We start from the raw sequence: 24,725 nt of genomic DNA, 5'->3' as shown, positions 1-24,725 counted from the left end.
ATCTGTCGAACGCAAGTGGGGTGTAAATGCTCACTGCACCCTTTATTAAATTCTGTGACGGGTGTAGTTTCCGAAATGGGGGTCACATGTGGGGGTGGTCCACTGTTCTGGCACCACAGGGGGCCTTGTAAACGCACATGGCCCCCGACTTCTGTTCCAATCAAATTCTCGCTCCAAAAGTTCAATGGCGCTTCTTCTCTTCGGAGCATTTTAGTTCGCCCACAGAGCACTTTACATCCACATATGGGGTATTTCCATAATCAGAAAAAATGGGGATACAAATTTTGGGAGGCTTATTCTCCTATTTCCCCTTGTGAAAATGAAAAATTTGGGGTAAGAAGCATTTTAGTGAAAAAAAATCACATTTTTCAATTTTCCCGTCCAACTTTAGCGGAAATTTGTCAAACACCTGTGGGGTGTTAAGGCTCACTGTACCCCTTGCTACATTCCTCGAGGGGTGTAGTTTCCAAAATAGTATGCCATGTGCGTATTTTTTTGCTGTTCTGGTACCATAATGCGACATGCCCCCCAAAAACCATTTCAGCTAAATTTGTTTTCCAAAAGCCATGTGACTCCTCTTCTGAGCATTGTAGTACGCCAGCAGGGTACTTGTCGTCCACACATGGGGTATTTACATACTCAGAAGAAATGGGGTTACAAATTTGGGGGGGGGGGGGTCATTTTCTCCTATTACCACAAAAAAAAAAATGTACACATCCAACTTTAACGAAAAGTCTTCAAACACCTGTGGGGTGTTAAGGCTCCCTGTACACCTTGTTACGTTTCTTGCGGGGTGTAGTTTCCAAAATAGCACGCCATGTGGGGGAGGGGGGTTGCCGTTCTGGCACCATAGGGGCTTCTTAACCCCTTAAGGACTCAGCCCATTTTGGCCTTAAGGACTCAAGACAATTTAATTTTAACGTTTTAATTTTTTCCTCCTCGCCTTCTAAAAATCATAACTCTTATATTTTCATCCACAGACTAGTATGAGGGCTTGTTTTTTGCGCTCATTATATCATAAGATGTATGGCGCAACCAAAAAACACTATTTTTGTGGGGAAATTAAAACGAAAAACGCAATTTTGCTAATTTTGGAAGGTTTCGTTTTCACGCCGTACAATTTATGGTAAAAATGACGTGTTCTTTATTCTGAGGGTCAATACGATTAAAATGATACCCATTATTACATACTTTTTCTATTATTGTTGCGCTTAAAAAAAAATCACAAACTTTTTAACCAAATTAGTACGTTTATAATCCCTTTATTTTGATGACCTCTAACTTTTTTATTTTTCCGTATAAGCGACGGTATGGGGGCTCATTTTTTGCGCCATGAACTGTACTTTTTTTGATACCATATTTGCATGTAAAAAGCTTTTAATACATTTTTTATAATTTTTTTTTTTTATAAAATGTATTAAAAAAGTAGCAATTTTGGACTTTTTTTTCCGTTCACGCCGTTCACCGTACGGGATCATTAACATTTTATTTTAATAGTTCGGACATTTACGCACGCGACAATACCAAATATGTCTATAAAATAATTTTTTTACGCTTTTTGGGGGTAAAATAGGAAAAAACGGACGTTTTACTTTTTTATTGGGGGAGGGGATTTTTCACTTTTTTTTTTACTTTTACTTTTACATTTTTTTACATTTTTTTTTTTTTTACACTTGAATAGTCCCCATAGGGGACTATTCATAGCAATACCATGATTGCTAATACTGATCTGTTTTATGTATAGGACATAGAACAGATCAGTATTATCGGTCATCTTCTGCTCTGGTCTGCTCGATCTCAGACCAGAGCAGGAGATGCCGGGAGCCGGACGGAGGAAGGTGAGGGGACCTCCGTGCGGCGTTCTGAATGATCGGATCCCCGCAGCAGCGCTGCGGGCGATCCGATCATTCATTCAAATCGCGCACTGCCGCAGATGCCGGGATCTGTATTGATCCCGGCACCTGAGGGGTTAATGGCGGACGCCCGCGAGATCGCGGGCGTCGGCCATTGCCGGCGGGTCCCTGGCTGCGATCAGCAGCCGGGATCAGCCGCGCATGACACGGGCATCGCTCCGATACCCGCGGTTATGCACAGGACGTAAATGTACGTCCTGGTGCGTTAAGTACCACCGCACCAGGACGTACATTTACGTCCTGCGTCCTTAAGGGGTTAAATGTGACATGGCCACCAAAAACCATTTCAGAAAAACTCACTCTCCAAAATCCCATTGTTGCTCCTTCCCTCCTGAGCCCTCTAGTGCACCCACAGAACACTTGATATACACATGAGGTATTTCCTTACTCGAGAGAAATTGGGTTACAAATTTTAGGGTGATTTCTCTCCTTTTACCCCTTGTAAAAATTCAAAAACTGGGTCTACAAGAACATACCAGTGTAAAAAATGAAGATTTTGAAAAAACAAACAAACATACATTCTCAGAATAAGATTTAAAAGTAAAAGCATCCCAGAGTTATTAATGCTTCAAGTGACAGTGGTCAGTTGTGCAAATAATGGCCGGGTCCTTAACACCTTAACCCCTTAAGGACTGAGCCCTTTTTCACCTTAAGGACTCAGCCATTTTTTGCGATTCTGACCACTGTCACTTTAAACATTAATAACTCTGGAATGCTTTTAGTTATCAATCTGATTCCGAGATTGTTTTTTCGTGACATATTCTACTTTAACATAGTGGTAAAATTTTGTAGTAACGTGCATCCTTTCTTGGTGAAAAATCCCAAAATTTGATGAAAAATTAGAAAATTTAGCATTTTTCTAACTTTGAAGCTCTCTGCTTGTAAGGAAAATGGATATTCAAAATATTTTTTTTTTATTCACATATACAATATGTCTACTTTATGTTTGCATCATAAAATTGACGTGTTTATACTTTTGGAAGACACCAGAGGGCTTCAAAGTTCAGCAGCAATTTTCCAATTTTTCACAAAATTTTGAAACTCTCTTTTTTTCAGTGACCAGTTCAGGTTTGAAGTGGATTTGAAGGGTCTTCATATTAGAAATACACCATAAAAGACCCCATTATAAAAACTGCACCCCCCAAAGTATTCAAAATGACATTCAGTCAGCGTTTTAACCCTTTAGGGGTTTCACAGGAATAGCAGCAAAGTGAAGGAGAAAATTCACAATCTTCATTTTTTACACTTTCATGTTTTTGTAGACCCAATTTTTGAATTTTTGCAAGGGGTAAAAAGGAGAAAATGTTAACTTGTATTTGAAACCCAATTTTTCTTGAGTAAGGACATACCTCATATGTCTATGTAAATTGTTCGGCGGGCGCAGTAGAGGGCTCAGAAGGGAAGGAGCAACAAATGGTTTTTGGGGGGCATGTCACATTTAGGAAGCCCCTATGGTGCCAGAACAGCAAAAAAAAAACACATGGCATACCATTTTGGAAACTAGACCCCTCGGGGAACATAACAAGGGGTAAAGTAAACCTTAATACCCCACAGGTGATTCACGACTTTTGCATACCGTATGTAAAAAAAAAATAAAAAAAAATTTCCCTAAAATGCTTGGTTTTCCAAAAGTTTAACATTTTTAAAAAGGGCAATAGCAGAAAATACCCCCCAAAATTTGAAGCCCAATTTCTCCCTATTCAGAAAACACCCCATATGGGGGTGAAAAGTGCTCTGCTGGCGCACTACAGGTCTCAGAAGAGAAGGAGTCACATTTGGCTTTTTGAAAGCAAATTTTGCTCTGGGGGCATGCCGCATTTAGGAAGCCCCTATGGTGCCAGAACAGCAAAAAAAAAAAAAACACATGGCATACCATTTTGGAAACTAGACCCCTCGGGGAACGTAACAAGGGGTTAAGTGAACCTTAATACCCCACAGGTGTTTCACGACTTTTGCATATGTAAAAAAAAAAAAATTTTTTTTTACCTAAAATGCCTCTTTTCCCAAAAATTTAACATTTTTAAAAAGGGTAAAAGCAGAAAATAACCCCCAAAATTTGTAACACAATTTCTCCCGAGTACGGCGATACCCCATATGTGGCCCTAAACTGTTGCCTTGAAATACGACAGGGCTCCAAAGTGAGAGCACCATGCGCATTTGAGGCCTAAATTAGGGACTTGCATAGGGGTGGACATAGGGGTATTCTACGCCAGTGATTCCCAAACAGGGTGCCTCCAGCTGTTGTAAATCTCTCAGCATGCCTTGACAGTCAGTGGCTATCTGGCAATACTGGGAGTAGTTGTTTTGCAACAGCTGGAGGCTCAGTTTTGGAAACAGTGGCGTACCAGACGTTTTTCATTTTTATTGGGGAGGGGGGCTGTGTAGGGGTATGTGTATATGTAGTGATTTTTACTTTTTATTTTATTGTGTGTTAGTGTAGTGTTTTTAGGGTATAGTCGCACGGGCGGGGGTTCACAGTAGTTTCTCGCTGGCAGTTTGAGCTGCGGCAGAAAATTTGCCGCAGCTCAAACTTGCAGCCGGATACTTACTGTAATCCTCCGCCCATGTGAGTGTACCCTGTACATTCACATTGGGGGGGGGGGGGGGGGGAGGGGAACATCCAGCTGTTGCAAAACTACAACTCCCAGCATGTACGGTCTATCAGTGCATGCTGGGAGTTGTAGTTTTGCAACAGCTGGAGGCACACTGGTTGTGAAACACCGAGTTTGGTAACAAACTCAGTGTTTTGCAACCAGTGTGCCTTCAGCTGTTGCAAAAGCTACAACCCCCAGCATGTACGGACAGCGGAAGGGCATGCTGGGTCTTGTAGTTATGCAACAGCTGGAGGCATACTACTTTGGCTGGGGATGCTGGGGACTGTAGTTTTGCAACCGCTGGAGGCTCCGTTTTGGAAACAGTGGCGTACCAGACGTTTTTCATTTTTATTGGGAAGGGGAGGGGGGGTTGTATAGGGGTATGTGTATACGTAGTGTTTTTTTTACTTTTTATTGTGTGTTAGTGTAGTGTTTTTAGGGTACAGTCGCATGGGCGGGGGGTTCACAGTAGTTTCTCACTGGCAGTTTGAGCTGCGGCAGAAAATTTGCCGCAGCTCAAACTTGCAGCCGGATACTTACTGTAATCCTCCGCCCATGTGAGTGTACCCTGTACGTTCACATTGGGGGGGGGGGGGGGGGGGAGAAACATTCAGCTGTTGCAGAACTACAACTCCCAGCATGTACGGTCTATCAGTGCATGCTGGGAGTTGTAGTTATGCAACAGCTGGAGGCATACTACTTTGGCTGGGGATGCTGGGGACTGTAGTTATGCAACAGCTGGAGACACACTGGTTTGCTACATAACTCAGTGTGCCTTCAGCTGTTGCAAAACTACAACTCCCAGCAGTCACCGACAGCCAACGGGCATGCTGGGAGTTGTAGTTATGCAACCAGCAGATGCACTACTACAACTCCCAGCATGCACTTTAGCTGTAGTTACACAACAGCTGAAGGTACACTTTTCCATAGAAAAAAATGTGCCTCCAGCTGTTGCAAAACTACAAGTCCCAGCATGCCCATAAGGGCATGCTGGGAGTTGTGGTGGTCTGCCTCCTGCTGTTGCATAACTACAGCTCCCAGCATGCCCTTTTTGCATGCTGGGAGCTGTTGCTAAGCAACAGCAGGAGGCTGCCACTCACCTCCAACGATCCAGCCGCATCACATCAGTCCCTCGTCGTCTACGCCGCGGCCGTCGCTCCTGGGGCCCCGATCCCAACATTGATGCCGGGGATCGGGTTCCCAGCACCTGGGGTGCACGTCCCGCACCCGCTCACGTCCTCCGGAAGAGGGGCGGAGCGGGTTGCGGGAGTGACACCCGCAGCAGGCGCCCTGATTGGTCGGCCGATGAATCAGGGCGATCGTGAGGTGGCACCAGTGCCACCTCACCCCTGCAGGCTCTGGCTGTTCGGGGCCGTCGGGGCATAATGACCCCCTGGGCGATATGCCCCGATGCCTGCTGAACGATTTCAGCAGGCATCGGCTCCCCTCCAGCTAGCGGCGGGGGGCCGGGATTTCACAGGACGTACTCAAACGTCCTGAGTCCTTAAGGACTCGGAAAAGGGGCCGTTTGAGTACGTCCTGCGTCCTTAAGGGGTTAAGGACCAACACAAATAAACCTGTACGCCCCTGAAAGACCAGGCCTGTTTTTTCAAATCGGGGATGTCTGTCTTTATAAGAGAATAACTCTGGTAATGTTTTGCCAATCACGATAATTCTGACATTGTTTTTTTGTCACAAGTTGTCCTTCATGTACATAGTAAAAGTAAGCCGATATTTGTATTTTTTTTTTTTCAATGCAAAAAATCATGAAATTTTTTAAAAAATTTAATTTTTTTGCTATTTTAACACTAATAGGTTGCATATATTTATACATACTGACCAAATAGTTTATGAAACTTATACTTTCAGATGTGTACTTTATTTTGACAGCATTTTTTTTGTTTTTAATTAACATTTTAAATTAATTAGAAGCCTAACAATTTAACTTGAAATTTTGAAAATTTGAAAAGAACATCTTTTTTTGTGTGCTATGCAAGGTTTGCAGACATTTTAAAAAGGTAGTAGAACATAGGAACACCCCCCAAATTACCCAATTTTAAAAACTAGACCTCTTAAGGTATTCGCAAGGGGGTACCAGTGAGTATTTTAACACTATCGTTTTTGGGTAGGAATTATTACAATGTCAGTGTTAAAAATTCGAAATTTGCCTTTTTTCACAAATTCATCATTTGTGGGGCATATTTTTTGTACATCACTTCTGATATTGCAAGAAATGCACCCGATATTTTATTAAGTTGCTCAGCCCGTGTTTGGAAATATCCCCGCTTAGGCCATATTTGGTTCCAAAGGAGAGGAGCCCCCTTTGGCTTTCAGGGCATCATTATATGAATAGTCCCCCTTCATACTGCGTTTCTGCAGTATAGGTGTCCGTTGGCATGTCAAAAAAGGGATGCCAATGTATACTGTAGCAGTCAGAAATGACTGGAGCTGCTACAGTATACGTCAGCATCACTCTTTTTGACGTGATGCTGACGGATACCTTTAACACTGCGGAAACGCAGTATGAATGGGATGCAGTGTAGGGTCACAGAGCACATCTGCAGCATATTTCACACCGCGGATGCCCCCGGCAGTCACATGGGCGAGATCACTGCTGTGGCTGGGTAGCTCAGTGTGTCCGCTCATGACTGCCGGCAGGAAATCCACCGCTATTAGTGGACACACAAAGCTACCCAGCCGCAGCAGGGAGCTCATTATTGCAACTGTTGGCGGGCATGCGCAGCACGTAATATGCTGCGGATGTGCGCCGTGTGATCCTACACTTATACATTTTTATTTTTTACTATAATTTATTTAATAAATGTGTTTATTTTTTAAAATTTTTATTTTTTTTTTACACTTTAATTTATTTATTTTTAACTTTTTTTCTTATACTTCTTGTTTTTATACACTTATAAAAAAAAATTTAACTTTTTTTAATGCTTTGGAATACTTAGTATTCCCAAGCATTGCAGATATATGCTGCCTGCTAGTTTTACACTAGCAGGCAGCATATGAGGACGTGCCTCTGGCACGTCCTCATAGGCAATAACCGGGGCAGACCTGGGGGTCCTTGTAAAGACCCCCGGCTGCCCAGGTAAGCAGCAGCACCCTGCGATCATTGCGGGGTGCTACAGGAGAGACAGAGGGAACCCCCTCCCTCTGTCAAAACTCCTTACAGCTCGCGGTCGCTTCCAACCGTGGCTGTAAGGGTAAAACTGCCGGGGCCGAAGTTGTCTTCGGTCCAGGCAGTGCGGCAGGTCCCCGCCCGCCGGGGATCACACACAGCACCCTGAGATCGCGCTGCACGGTGCTGCAGGGGTGACAGAGGGAGCTCCCTCCCTCTGTCATAACACTCACAGCCCGCGGTCACTTCCAACCGCGGCTGTAAGGGTTAAACTGCCGGGACTGAAGTTTACTTCAGTCCCGGCAGTGCGGCAGGGTCCCGGCTGTGTGTTACAGCCGTGTCCCCGCCGCGATCTCGTAGGGGCACTGTGCAGCACCCACGAGAACCATGGACGAGTATACACGTCCTGGTGCGGGAACGTTCATCCGCCCTGGAGGTGTATACACGTCCATGGTCATTAAGGGGTTAAGGTGAAAATGGCTGGGTTAAAGGGGTACTCCGGTGAAAAGCCGGTGATTACTCACCGGTAATTCTGTTTTCACGAGCCATGTCAGCACCACCTGAGAGAGGGACTCCGCCCCTAGGGACAGGAAACCTTGGAGAATAAAAAGGAAGTCCTCTCCATCCTCAGTGAGTTACAGAGACATAGAAGAGCCTTCCTACTTAGTTACTAATAACAGTCATGACAAGAACAATAACTGAATCAAAAAAGATCTATCAATTTTAAATATGCTACACCCAAGTGATCTAAGCACCCGTAAAATAAACTATTTAGAAAAAACAAAAGTGTGAGAATGAAGCGGTGCTGTCATGGCTCGTGAAAACAGAATTACCGGTGAGTAATTACCAGCTTTTCCCTTTGCCATGACAGCACAACCTGAGAGAATACCAGAGACCAAGATTTGGGTGGGATAACAGTTTGGAGCAGGGCTGTGGAGTCGGCAAACAATGCACCGACTCCTACTAAATTTAGATTAGAATAAAAAAAAAAGCAAGTTTAAATGTCCCAATTCACAAAAAGTTATAATTAATGACTTCTCTACTGTAAGAATAAAGACCAATGCATGCAGTGCCTCACGTAACCGCAAAGCAAAACGAACACGTTAAGTGACCGTGAAGAAGCATGCTTTTCATGTGCTTCACTATATGGCACGCAACGCACAATTAGGAGCGGCAATACTTATACTTTCCATAGTGTTGTGTTCTGCTGTTACAGGGAACCCATGGGTAACCTATACTCTCACTGATAAGGGATTAAGTAAATATGTTTTTTGCAGGACTAGAGACACTTGTATAAGTGAAGGGAATGGAGGGTCAATAGTTCAAGACTGAAGATGTAAACCATTGGAAAAAGGCTATAAAAACTTGTAAACTCGATTGTTAGCTTAAAGGGGTACTCCGCCCCTAGACATCTTATCCCCTATCCAAAGGATAGGGGATAAGATGTCCGATCACCGGGGTCCCGCTGCTGGGGACCCCCGGGATCGCCGCTGTGACACCGCGCTTTCATTACTGCACAGAGCGAGTTCGCTCTGTGCGTAATGACGGGTGATACAGGGGCCGGAGCATTGTTACGTCATGGCTCCGCCCCCTCAATACAAGTCTATTGTCCATTGTATTGAGGGGGTGGGCCGTGATGTCACGAGGGGCGGAGCCATGACGTCACGCTGCTCCGTCCCCTGCATCGCCCATCATTACGCACAGTGCGAACTCGCTCTGTGTAGTAATGAAAGCGCGGTGCCGCAGCGGTGATCCAGGGGGTCCCCAGCAGCGGGATCCCGTCAATCTGACATCTTATCCCCTATCCTTTGGATAGGGGATAAGATGTCTAGGGGCGGAGTACCCCTTTAAACATGACTATGGGATTCTACAAGGGAAATCATGTTTTATAATAAATGCCCCTTCCTGGATCCTCCAACTGCCCTATTTTCAGCAGCAGATCAGCACACAAACTGTTCAATACAGTAGACTGTTGGCTTCCCAGCCAGTAGTCCTGTGGTAATGACATGTATGTTGCCTTTCTTTCCTCCAAGGAATGTATAAAATACATTTGCATATTAATACAGAGGAGTCGGAATTACAAAAAACTCCAGAGTCGGAACATTTATCTACCGACTCCACAGCCCTGGTTTGGAGAACCTTACAACCAGAGGATAAATCAGAACAGCTCCCCACATCCAATCTATAAGTGTAGGGAGACGACCAGGTGGCCACCTTACAGATTTGGTCTATCGAGGCCCCTTTCCTCTTAGCCCAAGAGGATGCAACTGCACGGGTAAAGTGAGCCTTGAGATGAGAACAACAGGAGAAGAAAGGCCAGAGGAGACATATGACTAAGCTTCCCTAATCCATCTAGCTATGGTGTCACTTCTAACACTAATACCCTTATTCTGTCCACAGAATTGCACAAAGAGTCTATTTGATTTCCTAAAATCTTTAGTTCTTTCCAAATAAGAAAGAACACACCACCTTACATCCAGCATATGAAAGGACGTTTCCCTATCATTTGTCGGAGGGTAAGACTACCTCCTGAGACAAATGAAAATTTGACACCACTTTTGGCAAAAATACTGGGTCAGTACTAAGAACTATTCTATCATCTAGGATAGAGTGTATGGTTAAAGGCAAGAAAAATTTGCTATTTCACCTACTCTACGAGCAGAGGTAACGGCTACCAGGAGAGCAGCCTTCAAAGTTATGTGTCTGAAACTGTCTCAAAGGGTTCACCACATAACATATTGAGAACTAAAGTTAAATCCCAAAGAGGAGTTTTAAGGAGTTTTGGAATCTGGAGCCTCTGAGAGAACAAGGATCCTAGGGCTGATACTTGTACTTTGAGAGTGGCTAACTTAAGACCTTTTTCTAAACCTTTCTGAAGAAAGTCCAGGATTGATGCAATATTGGGTTTATTAAAGTCCACCGAGGATGGGTCTATAAAATTAAAGTAAGCCTTCCAGATCTTGAAGTAGATTGCTGAGGTAACAGGCTTCCTACTTGATTGTAATGTAGAGATGACTGAATCAGATAAACCTTTGTTTCTCAGAACTACCCTTTCAAATTCCATGGAGTTAGGTGCAGGAGTACCATGGAGTGAGTATCAGGATGGCATAGAGGACCCAGAAACAAAAGATCCGGTTGTTCTGGTAGAACCCAAGGGTCTGTTAATGACATCTCCCGGAGGCAGGAAAACCATGCCCTGCAGGGCCAGAACGGAGCTATGAGAATGACCCTCGCCCTGTCCTCCTGAATCTTTTTTAGAACATGGGGTATTAATGTCCAGGCTTCCCATAGGGACAGGAAACCACTGAGGATGGAGAGGACTTCCTTTTATTCTCCAAGGTTTCCTGTCCCTAGGGGCGGAGTCCCTCTCTCAGGTTGTGCCGTCATGGCCATGGGAAAAACTTATTTTTAAATCAACTGGTGCCAGAAAGTTTAACAGATTTGTAAATTACTTCTATTAAAAAATCTTAGTCCTTCCAGTACTTATTAGCTGCTGAATACTACAGAGGAAATTCTTTTCTTTTTGGAACACACAGCTCTCTGCTGACATCTCTGTCCATATTAAGAACTGACCAGAGTAGGAGAAAATCCCCATAGCAAACATAAGCTGCTCTGGTCAGTTCTTAATATGGACAGAGATGTCAGCAGAGAGCACTGTGCTCGTGATTCAGCAGAGAGCACTGTGTTCCAAAAAGAAAAGAATTTCCTCTGTAGTATTCAGCAGCTAATAAGTACTGGAAGGATTAAGATTTTTAATAGAAGTAATTTACAAATCTGTTAAACTTTCTGGCACCAGTTGATTAAAAAAAAAAAAAAAAAAAAAGTTTTCCACCGGAGTACCCATTTAAAAGGAGTTATATGGCGAGTGGAGAAAAAAAAAAATGCTCAGATCAGCTTAGGACATTAATTATGTGTTCATGATCATATTCTGACCTTTTTATTAGCTATACCTCGCTCGGTTTTACCTTCTTGCCCTCTTGCTTTCTCCTTTCCCGCGTGTCATCTTAAAACTACAGGTCACTGGCATCCTTTGCTCCCATTCAGTGCTCCCCTCCTGGACAGTGCAGCACAACGGGCAAACACATGGCGTGCCCGATGACAAGCCCGTGCCTTGCACATACCACAAGCTTCAGCGGCCGGGGGGCGGGGGGATTGGGGTGTAAGGGTCGATCCACTGGACAGCGCGGCACACTGGGTAAACGCACGGTAAGATTGCCGTACTCACATCAGCGCCACTCCGTGAGTGAGGGCTCAGCTGTGGGCGAATGTAAGTACCACAAAGGCGTCCCAGGCCAGCGGACGGAACCGGCATGTCAATAACATACAATTAAAAACTTGATACTTTATGAAAAGTGGTAGAAGTGAAGTAGTGTATTGGTCTGTACTGCTCATTGTAAGGTTGCTTATAAGGGGTATTGCTAGACAGAACAGGTCTCTCACTCTCCCTCACAGAAGGGGAGTCAGCTGGTCCGTCTCACAGTTGAGTCATGTGATCTCCGTTTGGAAGGTGGGGGCTGTAGGAAGAGGGACAGCAACTGAGACGCCAGAAGGAGGGAGGCAAAATTGATTTTGGCACTTCCTGGTGCTAGGAAGTTAGACAGATTTTTTAATTACCTTCATTTAAAAATCCTAATCCTTTCAGTACTTATCAGCTGCTGTATACTACAGAGGAAGTTGTGCAGTTCTTTTCAGTCTGACCACAGTGCTCTCTGCTGCCACCTCTGTCCATGTCAGGAACTGTCCAGAGCAGGAGTGGTTTGGATGAGTGCACTCTTGTCAGACTGGAATGAACTACACGACTTTCTCTGGAGCATACTGAAGCTGATAAATAACCCTTGTGATGGAAAAATCTTAGCCTTTATGCACCAACATACAAAGGATGAGATCTGGTAATCTGTTAATTCAATCATTTTAACTTTGCCACGTGCCAACCAAACTGAGTGACAACCATACATTCTATGCAATAAGGAAAATCCCAACCATGTATAGCTAGTATGTCCTTAGGGCTAACACACAAACAAAGTTAACAGTACAAGTTTTTGCAAGTTACAACACAAGTGTGGCTTAGATGAAACATTTCTGAAATGACAAGGGTTTTGGTTTTTTTAAGGGCTTAGCATAAAATGGAAAGCATAAGTAAAACAATATTATATAAAAAGATTAAATGCCATAACATGGCATAAAAACAGCACAGTCATGTAAAGTACGTTGAATGACGTAACAAGTAAAGCTTGGCAACAAAAGCACATCTGAGCTATACCATAAAGGTCACTACTGAAAGGCATAGAGCAGTGGGTTGAATGTTTAGAGAAACACCCAGTGTTCTGCACTTCCAGTTGCTGGGAACAATTTTCCACAGTGGTGAAGTCACACCCGCCGGTGGCTGCCAACCTGTATCCACTCAAGATCCAAAGGTCATCCCTGAATCAAACAGAAAGCTACAAAGCTGCCAAGCTTCATGAGATAGATAAGATGTGTATAGAGACGGCCACCTCAGAAGCCCTGCTTATTGCATTCTATTTATGTGACAATAAGCAGTTATTACCGTATATACTCGAGTATAAGCCGACCCGAGTATAAGTCGAGACCCCTAATTTCAACCCAAAATCCCAGGAAAAGTTATTGACTCGAGTATAAGCCTAGGGTGGGAAATACCTCATCCCCCCCTGTCATCATCCAGACCCGTCATTAACATCCTCATCATCATCCCCTTGTCATCATCCCACACATCCCCCCTTCATCATCCCCTTATCATCCCACACATCCCCCCTTCATCATCCCCTTATCATCCCACACATCCCCCCCTTCATCATCCCCTTGTCATCATCCCACACATCCCCCCCTTCATCATCCCCTTATCATCCCGCACATCCCCCCTTCATCATCCCCTTATCATCCCACACATCCCCCCTTCATCATCCCCTTATCATCCCGCACATCCCCCCTTCATCATCCCCTTCATCATCCCCTTATCATCCCACACCCCCCCCCTTCATCATCCCCACCCCCCTTCATCATCCCCACACCCCCCCTTCATCATCCTCTTCTCATCATTCGCCCTCAGTGGTCTTCAACCTGCGGACCTCCAGAGGTTTCAAAACTACAACTCCCAGCAAGCCCGGGCAGCCATCGGCTGTCCGGGCTTGCTGGGAGTTGTAGTTTTGAAACCTCCGGAGGTCCGCAGGTTGAAGACCACTGCGGCCTTCAACATCATCCAGCCCCCCTCTCACCCCCTTTAGTTCTGAGTACTCACCTCCGCTCGGCGCTGGTCCGGTCCTGCAGGACTGTCCGGAGAGGATGTGGTCCGGTGAGGAGGTGGTCCGGGCTGCTATCTTCACTGGGGGCGCCTCTTCTCCGCGCTTCCGGCCCGGAATAGAGGCGTTGCCTTGACAATGACGCAGAAGTACGTTGGCAATGAACGCACCTCTGCGTCGTTGTCACGGCAACGTGACTATTCTGAGGCCGGGCCCGAAGCGCTTAGAAGAGGCCTCCCCGGTGAAGATAGCAGCCCGGAACCAGTATCCCACTGGACCACCTCCTCACCGGACAGTCCTGCAGGACCGGACCAGCGCCGAGCGGAGGTGAGTACTCAGAACTAAAGGGGGTGAGAGGGGGCTGGATGATGTTGAAGGCCGCAGTGGTCTTCAACCTGCGGACCTCCGGAGGTTTCAAAACTACAACTCCCAGCAAGCCCGGACAGCCGATGGCTGCCCGGGCTTGCTGGGAGTTGTAGTTTTGAAACCTCTGGAGGTCCGCAGGTTGAAGACCACTGCGGGTGGGGGAGTTCACTCGAGTATAAGCCGAGGGGGGTGTTTTCAGCACGAAAAATCGTGCTGAAAAACTCGGCCTATACTCGAGTATATACGGTAGAAGCCTTCAAAAGAAATGCACATATGCAAGGAATGCTATGTAGCTACTGCAAGAGCACATTTAAGGATTCTTTTATGGATTTTTATATACACACACACATTATATATTGCCTTAATCCTAAAACCGCACGTTTACCCTGCAGCCTGTGACAATGGGGCAGACACAATGCACGTTTGCTGTGCCTGCCTGGTTTATTTCCTAATGCTAAGGATTAAACAGACATAATGGGGAAAGTTATTTTTTTTTTTCTTCTGTGTTTTTGGCTTATGTGCGCCAAATTTATCAAAATGGCACAAAGTTTGATACATTTTGCACTAATGAAAAATCACCTCAGAATTTGTTGTAGGATGTCATTCTTTAAAGCAAGGCAAAGGTGGTATGAATTTTTAATTCATTTTATTAGACACAGCTAATAAATCTTGTCCACTGCACAGTCAAGAATGAAGAACTGCATTTCAGTTACTTTTGCCAAAGTTGTCTATTTTGAAATTGCGCAAAATTTTTGCACAAAAACTCTCCTGCTGACTAATGCCCATGTGGAATTCCTCTCTATAAAGGGGTATCCCAGATTCTAAAAATTATCTCATATTGTGCTAGGGCCACCACAAAAAAAAAAAAAACATATAATTACCTACCTTGGTCCATCACGGATCCTGCTGTGAAATCTTCTGATCCCCCGCCAAATGCTCTGGCAGCAACTACTGAAATTGACTCTTCTCAGCAGCCACTGACTGAGGTGGGACAACACTGCAGCTAGTGACTGGCTGAACGAGCGATCACTACAGAGACAAGTGCATCTCAGAAGTAGTGGCCGACATCTTCAGTGGAAGACCAGAAGACTTCACAGGGTTAAGTGTGGCTCCAGGACAATAGGAGATAATTTTTAGCTGTCTTAGGTTGGGTTCAGCCAGTGTAAAATGAAAAAAGTTGTGTAAAAAAAAATAAAATAAAAAAAGGCTAAATGTAGGGAAAACCAAAACATATACCTGTCAGAGGAAAAAAGAGAAGACACAAAGAAAACTATGCTCTACAGTAATCCAAGACAATTGTTTTAAAACATGTTAGTAATCCTATTCTGGAATATTATATATGTACCGTATATATAGATAAATAATTATATACACACCCACAACGTATGCCACTTTTCCTATAGACTGTAATGGAACAATTTAGATTTAAAAAATAAATAAAAATAAAATGCTGTTGCATTTTATACCTATATTACTAAAGTTTGGGGGTTTCATTTTACAATAGACTTTGTTCCCATGGGCGTGAAAAGTGCGGAATTTCCGCCTGAAAAACCAATGCAGACATTCCGCACAATTGACTAACCAGTGGCCGCTAGGACAGTTCAGAAATGCGCTGTCTCATAGACGGCAATGGATTTCTTGCAGAATCCGAAATAACATTCAACGTGTTCAATGTTTTTGTGGACGCTGGAATCAGGAAATTCTGCCGTGTGCACTGTGCAGCAGATTCCCATTGAAATCAACTTGGAATTGGGACTTTATTGGCACTGCTGCGGAATAAGATTCAGCTTGGATGTGGTCTGACCACTGGGACCCACGGTGATCTCCAGAACAAGAATGGCGAATCTTGTATGTACGCGCTGCCATTCTATTTATTGTGAGTGGTGCGGGGATGAGCATGACTCTCCATTCTGTCCAAAGAGCCTTTCTAAAGCCATCATAGCACTGAAGGTAGTCAACTAGTGAATATGTTCAGTCTATTTCCCCAAGCGCCAACTGTTTGTGTACCACACTTCTAAGTCCTGCACAATAAGAAAAAATGAGACGTGAATGGGGTCTTATTAGAATTCTTGTTTGATAGAGATAATTTAGAGAAGTGAAACAACTATGGAGGAGATTTATCAAAACCTGTGCAGAGGAAAACTTGCTCAGTTGCCCATAGCAACCAATCAGCTTGCTGCTTTCATTTTTATGAAGGCCTGTGAAAAATGAAAGAAGCGATCTGATTGGTTGCTATGGGCAACTGGGCAAGTTTTCCTCTGCACAGGTTTTGATAAATCTCCCCCTATGTCCTAGTGACACAGAGTTTTAAATACAAACTCAATGGGGGAGATTTATCAAACAATTTAGACTGTTTTTTCCTATCTAAATTTGTCGCACAGAAAGTCGCAGTCTAAATATGTGCGACTTTTCTGCGACTTTTGCTGTAGAGGATTTTTAGAACATGATGCATGCAAGTCTATTTTAGACGGAAATGCATTGGAAAATGCATTGGTGCTGAATTTATCAAGTGTGACTTTTGTGCGACAAGTCGCATCTGCCCAAAATACGCTGAAATGTCAGACCATGTTGGAGCAGGTCTAAATGCAGTTTAAGCTGTAGACCCTGAAGTCTGAGCACAGAATTTATCAAGGGCTGTGAGACCTTTGATAAATTAGGAGCACAATAGACAGGAGACTACCACATACGCTGGTCTATAAGCATACCCAGAATAGACTAGATTAGTAAATGTCCCCCAATGGCTCTATACCACAACAACATATTTGCTGCTTTTGCTTTCCAACAGATGGCAAGTCTGAGTGAATTAGCATGTTCAGACACTTTTCACATAATATGCAAGAATATTACTTTCCAATTGGCAGGCAAAAAGATACTTACTATACAGTACCACATCTCCCTCAGCAGTCTGTTATATTCAATAAAAATCACTTTTGTCAACACAAAATGATTTTTATGGACTGAAAAAAATGGCTACAATAAGTAAGGGGAATGGATCAGACATGCAAATTCTCAGACATGCAAAGCTTTTTGGAGAGTTCTACACAATATCTTAAATGTATGAAAGGTTTACATTAACCCCTTCGAGAATTAGACAAAATTGGTTAATGCAAAGTATGCGGGAGGATTTATCAAAATCAGTGCAGAGGAAAAGCCGAACCTTTGCCTATAGCAGGTTGCTATTTTTATTTTTTACTTTTTTTCAAAAGTGAAAGAAGCAATCTGGTTGGTTGCTATGGGCAACTAGAGAACTTTTCCTCTGCACTGATAAATCCCCCACTGTATAGATCTAGAATTAATTAGGGCATTTTAGGGTCACATGACATCCCCCCCAAAAAAAAAAAACATGCTCCAAAAAGAAAATTCAATGTACCCTAAAATAATACCAATAACAGCTGTAGATAACCCTAGACAAGAAAATAACATTATAGGGGGTCAGAATATGCTAATAAAAAGGTAATATTAAACATTATATAGTTAAATGAAGTTTGGCAGGAAAAAGTACAAATAAAAAGATTAACAGTCATATGACTGAAGAGTTTAAACTTAATAGAAAATTTATAAAAATGTGTGCAATAATGCTGATGAGCTGATAATATGGAATACCCGTAATAATCACTCTCCATAGACTTTTAACGATTGGTAACATATTTTTCAAAAAAATCTGTGATAAAGAACAAGTATGAATGAGCCATCCCCTGAGAAGAAGGGACGTACAGAGAGCCAACAGAGGCAGAAGCAGAATGCCACCGGATCTTAGAAGCAGCAGGATGAGAAACTAGAGAAGGTACACCAATTGTACAAAAGCAAAAGACTTAAAATATTTGACAAAAACTATTCAAAACTAACCATTTTATCTCTGTTCAGCCACAATCACATTCATTACTGCAGCTGGGTCCTGTGACAACCAGAAACATAAACAGAAGTGTTATGCCACCTTTAGCACTTATAGGGTACATTTCCATTTGGCATATTTTGCTGCTGCTTATTTTATTTCCCATTGAAGTCAATGGGTAGGAAAATACGCAGCAGAAAATATGCAGCAAAATACGCCAAGAGGTTTTTTGTCCAGGCCCATATGCAGCGAGAGGCCCCAAAATGTCCTCATTTCCACTGCATCAATGGCGCGCCATTCATTGGGCCTGGCCAAAAAGGAATCTGGGTGGTGGGCAATGAACTGCTGGGCATACAAGTTTGTTTGCTCCACCATGTGATTGACCAGGCTGTCACTGAAAAAAAACTTTAAAAAGTCCAGATCAGTGAAGCCAGCATGGTCAATCCGGATTCCTAAGTCTCCAACATAGGCTGGGTCCACACTACGTTTTGTCCCATACGGGAGCGCATACGGCAGGGGGGAGCTAAAAGCTTGCGCTCCCGTATGTCACCGTATGCGCTCCCGTATGTCATTCATTTCAATGAGCCGACCGGAGTGAAACGTTCGGTCCGGTCGGCTCATTTTTGCGCCGTATGCGCTTTTACAACCGGACCTAAAACCGTGGTTGACCACAGTTTTAGGTCCGGTTGTAAAAGCGCATACGGCGCAAAAATGAGCCGACCGGATCGAACGTTTCACTCCGGTCGGCTCATTGAAATGAATGACATACGGGAGCGCATACGGTAACATACGGGAGCGCGAGGTTTTAGCTCCCCCCTGCCGTATGCGCTCCCGTATGGGACAAAACGTAGTGTGGACCCAGCCATACTCAGGAATCCGTGGCTGATAACCCTCTGGGGGCTCCAGACAGGGTCACCTGAAGGGGGCTCCGGTGCACTTGTCTGGGGGGCCGGACTCCTATTACGAGTACGAGCATTGCCACTCGTACTAGTGTCGGCCACTGGGTCACTCTCATGGGGGGTGCGTGGCATCGCCTGGCGGCGTCTCCGCCGCCTTACAGGGGACTTATCATCACTACTAGATGAAGAGGAGGGCGAGGAAGAACACAAAAATGTAGGATCTTCATCGTCCTCACTGGCAGATTCGGAGTCGGAGGCTAAAAAAGAGTTAGCCTCCACTGCCGAAAATGCCCGGCGGACCATCGCCTTTTTTCTACGTGGGGGCGGGGAAGTATGTACTGTGTGGTGCTTGGTGTAAAAACTGTATAACAGTAATAAAAGAAAAAAATAAATAAATTTAAAAAAATAAAGGGTGGCAAACGCAGCTCCCTGAACCCCTAATAGGACCAGGGGTAAGGGATCAGACTCTAATAGGGCCCTGGGGGGGAACTTTTAGGGGGTCAGGGGGGGATTTTTATTTAAAAAAAAAAAAAAAAAAAGCTGCGGCCCCAGAAAAAAAAAAAAGGGGGGGGGGATGGCGCACGCAGCTCCCTGAACCCCTAATAGGACCCAGGGTCAGGGATCAGACCCTAATGGGACCCTGGGGGACCTATTAGGAGGTGAGAGGGGGGGGGGGGTACTTTTTTTTTTTTTTTTTTTATATAACTTTTTTAAGCCTTTTAAATCCTACCTGTCACTGCAATCAGCTCTCCCTATTCTACGGCTCCTGAGGGGGGATCCACGTGTTCTTCTCACTGCTGCACCCGCTGACTGAACGAAAAGAGCGGGTGCAGCAGCGGGAAGGAGCCGTTAACCCCTCCTCTGCCGCTCTGCTATTGGCCGGACGATCGCCCGCCAATAGCAGCGTTACTGGATCGGTAACAGTATTTTCACCGCTCCCCAGCAATGGCAAGTGATTGGCAGTGAATTGTACACCGCCGATCACCGTTTATTACCGGGTCATAAGTGACCCGAATCGCCGAAGATCGCTTGATTTCGCAAGCGATCTCCGGTGATCGCCGACATGCGGGGGTCCCTGGACCCCCCTCGGCATTTGCACGGCATGCCTGCTGAAGGATTTCAGCAGGCATGCCGTTCCGATCTCTGCCCGGCACGCGGTAGTGACCGGAAAACGCCATGACGTCCTGGGACGTCATGTGTCCTTAAAGCCCAGGGTGCCATGACGTCCCAGGACGTCATGTGTCCTTAAGGGGTTAATGACCACTGATACATATTTTATAGCATAAGGGTCTATTCACACGTACAGTATTCTGCGCAGATTTGATGCGCAGGATTTGAAGCTGTGTTCAGTCATAGAGTTTACATTGAAATCTGCAGCACAAAATCCTGCACATCAAATCTGCGCAGAATACTGTATGTGTGAATAGACCCTTAAAAAGGTACTTAATGTACTTAACAATTCTTTGAATAAAGTATCGTAAACAAAAATAAACAAACATATGTGGTATCTCTGCATACAAGTCCGAACCATTAAAACATAAAATTAAAGAGTACCTGTCATGATCTTGTTAAATGTTATAATCCTCCCAGTTCACTGCCCCCATCATATGAAGTTTTTGATAAATGTGGCTGTCAAATTGGAGTTTTTTTTCCAGGACTTTCTTTTTTAATTATTATCTTTTTATCTTAAGGATAGGTCTTTAATATCAGATTTGTGGGTGCTGATGCCCAGCAGACTATCAATAAGTTGTTAGCCTGAGCCAGTGTTTCCCAACCAGGGTGCCTCCAGCTGTTGCAACACTACAACTCCCAGCATGGCCGGACAGCCATGGTGGGAGTTTTAGTTTTGCAACAGCTGAAGGCACCCTGGTTGGGAAACACTGGCCTGAACTGTAGCTTCTGCATACACAGAATAGAGCCAGTAGCAGACAGCTCCATACACTATGAATAGTGATGAGCGGCATTGGCCATATTCGAATTAGCGATATTTTGCGAATATATAGACGAATATTTGTCCTAACTTCGCGTATTCTTTATATTAGCATATTCGAGGAAGAAAACAGTGAGGGGGTGGGCAACTTTACTATTGGTTGCTAGGGATGTTGTTGATAACCTCTGACAAGTGTATATTTATTACCTATGCTGAGTATAGGTCATCAATGACGACGTTCCATTCAACCCTTTTAAAAGATACAGTAGTAGAAGAGCTTTCCTCAACACTTCTACAGGAGGAGTTTGCAGTAGCAGCCAAAATACTACTAAAAATGTAAGGGTTCAGCTATCATCATTTCTATATAGATTGATCAGGCAATGGAGACCAAAAGACTACTAAAACCTGTGCAAATGAAAAGAAAGATGTAATGCACACCGCTCCAATCTGGCCTTCTCACAGGTAGGGCTGGGCGGTATGGCCAAATATGTGTATCACTGTATTTTTGTAACTTAACCGGTTCCATGGTATATAACGGTATCCCCCCCCCTCCCCCAAAATTAAATATCAGCCCAGCGCTGTCCCCATCGGGGTACTACTCACGTCACCCACAAGCGCTGCCTCCTGGTCCTCCTGTTTGTCGCGGCCGCCGGCTGAGCCCACTGTCATGTATGAAGCTGGCTTCTTACATGACAGTGGGCTCAACCTATCACCGGCCGAGGTGGAACATCGCTGCGGCCGGTGATAGGCTGACGGCTGTCCGACGTTCCATTCCCTGGGAAGCAAGTCCGGACCGACGGGGAAGGCGAGTTAAAGTTTATTTTGTTTACCTTTTGCAGCCCGGGCATAGGGATACAGTATAGAGCAGTGATTTGCAATCTGCGGACCTACAGATGTTGCAAAACTTCAACTCCCAGCATGCCCGGACAGCCAACGGCTGTCCGGGCATGCTGGGAGTTGTAGTTTTGCAACATCTGGAGGTTGAAGACCACTGGTATAGAGCGTCAGCGCAACAAACAGGAGGACCAGGAGGGCAGCGCTTGCGGGTGACATATGTGAGTAGTAGCGCTGGGCTGATAATTAAAGGAGTACTCCCGTGCAAAATTACTTATCCCCTATCCATAGGATAGGGCATAGGTTATAGATCGCGGGGTGGTCCAAACGCTGGGGCCCCCCTGGGATCTCCTGGACGGGCTGCAGCAGTCTGCCGGAAGTGAAGTTTCGTCCCCAGCAGAAAGCCACGGCAGACACTCCCCCTCCATGTATCTCTATGGGATTCATGGAGGGGGGGTGTCGGCCACCGCGTCATGAGGGGACGGAACGCCCCCTTTCCTGTATACTGCCGCGGCCCCGTAACGAGGATCCCTACGCGGGGGGCCCCAGTGCTCGGACCCCCCTGCGATCTATAACTTATCCCCTATCATTCGGATAGGGGATAAGTTATTTTGCACTATAGATGTCCTTTAATTGGGGGGGGAACATCGCTCGTGGGTCACATATGATTAGTTCCCCGATGTGGGGACAGCGCAGCGCTGGGCTGATAATTCATTCCCGAGGGGCAGGGGCCAAACCGGTATTGCGGTATGGGTTAAAATTCATATTGTGCAGCACCAAAATTTCGGTATGAACCAGTATACCCAGCCCTCCTCACAGGCACTGTATAGATGTAAAGGGTGATAAATCAGAATGGTATCTATGGGAATCCCTGCTATGTATCAATCTCCTAATGCCTTTCTATTAGTTAGATGCCCAAAATCCTGATGTGATGAGAACAGGAAATGCAGCGCTACAGACTTATGTGGACCTTAGTATAAAGCAGTGATCCGATAAAAGTGAAGTGCCCAGATTATGCCATCATCTACCATTGGCACAGAAGACAGCCACCAAAAGACCATCTGTAGAAGGAAATACAATGGGACCCGCTTACAGCGTACGATGCCAGCTTACACCAGGAGCACCTCCCTTGTGGCAAAGGCTTCTGTCCTGGCATCGCACACATAAATAAACTGCATTTACCCCCTCCCTCATGTTACTGTACCCAAATGCCCCCCACCCACTGAACTTCCAGAAAAGTTATAAATACCCGGAGTTTGCGGGGAAGAGGATCATTGCTGCAAAACTGCCGGGACCCAAGGAGGGAAAACTACAAGCAGGATGTGAGGAGATCTCCATTCTAGCAAGCAAGCAGTGATGCCAACCTCTCCCGCGCCCGACTGTGCAGAGCTTGTCTGTGTGCACTGGAACATACATGCAGGACGGCGTTATTAGTGACAAGGGCAGCCTGACATCCGTGTCACACACAGCAATGTACGGCACCCACCTCATAAGAGCAGAATTGCCGTGCGTCCTCTAGTCTGGTTACAGTATCCCAGGGGAGCCCGTGGCGAGCAGCTCCACATGCATGATCCCCAAAAAGCCGTGCTGCACCCGAGAATAAACGCCGCGTCTTTACTGTTTTTCTTTATTTCTCGTCCCCTGTAGTTGCAAGATGCAAGCGACAAGTACCGAGCGGATCACTATTTGCCAGGAAGGGAGCCGGATCCTCCCGCGCAGGCGCCTTCCCCCATTCACCAGCAGTGGCTCACTATTAGGCAGCTGCAGAGGGGAGGCTCTGTGGCAGGCATTGGTTTGCTTATGGAGGAGGGCAGAGTTCGGCCACTTCCATGCAGGACGCAGTCGATACTAAATAGGTTGATAGGGCCCATTACATTCCAGAGATAAGAAAGATGATGGCCGTACCGTATAAGATGTCGCCGTGTGAGGCGGCTGGCGAGGACACCTCCGCTGAGGCCTGTATGGCGGCCGTGACTCACGTTGCAGGCAGGAGGAATGGCACATAAGGATTGTTGCCTTCAACTGTTACTCATTGTCAGGACACGGAATGGCGTCATTGCGATGCCTATGCTATTGTCCTTACCTAACACCTCCATTTCCATACAAAATCCCTGAGTGACTTCCAGCAGAGAAGTCGTAATGTAAAGTCCCCTGAGGCGGGGGCTCCTGTGAGAGGCAGGAATTCGGAAAACAGCGGCCCCTAACATATTGTAATGAACAGTGGCCCTAGAGACTATGAGGCACCACAGTACTCTCTGCCCTCGGGGCCTCAGGCCAAGTTCACACTTTGTATATTTTTTGTGTGTTTTTTAAGCGACGTATTTCACAGTTTAATAAAAACAGTTGCCAGATGTTCGGTGCATGTGAGCCATGAAATGCACAGGAATTGCTTTAACCCCTTGGGGACAAAGCACATTATACTCCTAAAGACTGGAGCATTTTTTGCAAATCTGTCCTCTATCATTTCACTCTGGAATGCTTTTACTTATAATTTTGATTCCGAGGTTTTTTTGTGACATTCTACTTTTTGTTAGAGGTAAATTTACGACGATACTTGCATCATTTCTTGGTGAAAAATTCCAACATTTCAGGAAAAATATGAAAATGTTGCATTTTTCTAACTTTGAAGCTCTCTGCTTGTAAGGAAAAGGGACATGTCAAATAAATTACATATTGATTCACATATACAATATGTCTACTTTATGTTGGCATCATAAAGTTGACATGATTTTACTTTTTGAAGACATCAGAGGGCTTCAAAGTATAGCAGCAATTTTCCAATTTTTCACGGAAATTTCAAAATCTGAATTTTTCAGGAACCAGTTAAGTTTAGAGGTGAATTTGAGGGTCTTTATGTTGGAAATCCCCTATAATGGTGCAATGTGTAAATGATTATTATTTTTTTCACTAAAATGCTAGTTTTCCCTCAAATTTAAAATTTTTACAAGGGGTAATAGGACAAAATGCCCCCCAAAA

At 44.8% G+C, this 24,725-nt stretch overlaps 1 protein-coding gene across 6 annotated transcripts in view; it reads right to left on the bottom strand.

Moving 5' to 3' along the window:
* Positions 1-24,267, bottom strand: part of MAP3K4 (mitogen-activated protein kinase kinase kinase 4) — a 162,712-nt gene extending 138,445 nt beyond the window's left edge. For 2 of the 6 annotated variants that reach the window (XM_056566779.1, XM_056566780.1), the window contains exon 1: positions 22,999-23,039. In XM_056566779.1, coding sequence (XP_056422754.1) covers positions 22,999-23,024 — 26 coding nt within the window. In that variant the 5' untranslated portion in view covers positions 23,025-23,039. Of the gene's footprint in view, positions 1-17,131; positions 17,199-22,998; positions 23,040-23,235 lie in introns of those variants that run through there. The other 4 variants (XM_056566781.1, XM_056566782.1, XM_056566783.1 and 1 more) reach the window with 4 other exon arrangements.
* Positions 24,268-24,725: the final 458 nt, after the last annotated feature.

Source organism: Hyla sarda, chromosome 3 (genome assembly GCF_029499605.1).
Source record: "Hyla sarda isolate aHylSar1 chromosome 3, aHylSar1.hap1, whole genome shotgun sequence".
Lineage (NCBI taxonomy): Eukaryota > Metazoa > Chordata > Amphibia > Anura > Hylidae > Hyla > Hyla sarda.
The sequence above is the reverse complement of the archived record's forward strand: the minus strand, read 5'-3'. Positions and strand labels throughout refer to the sequence as shown.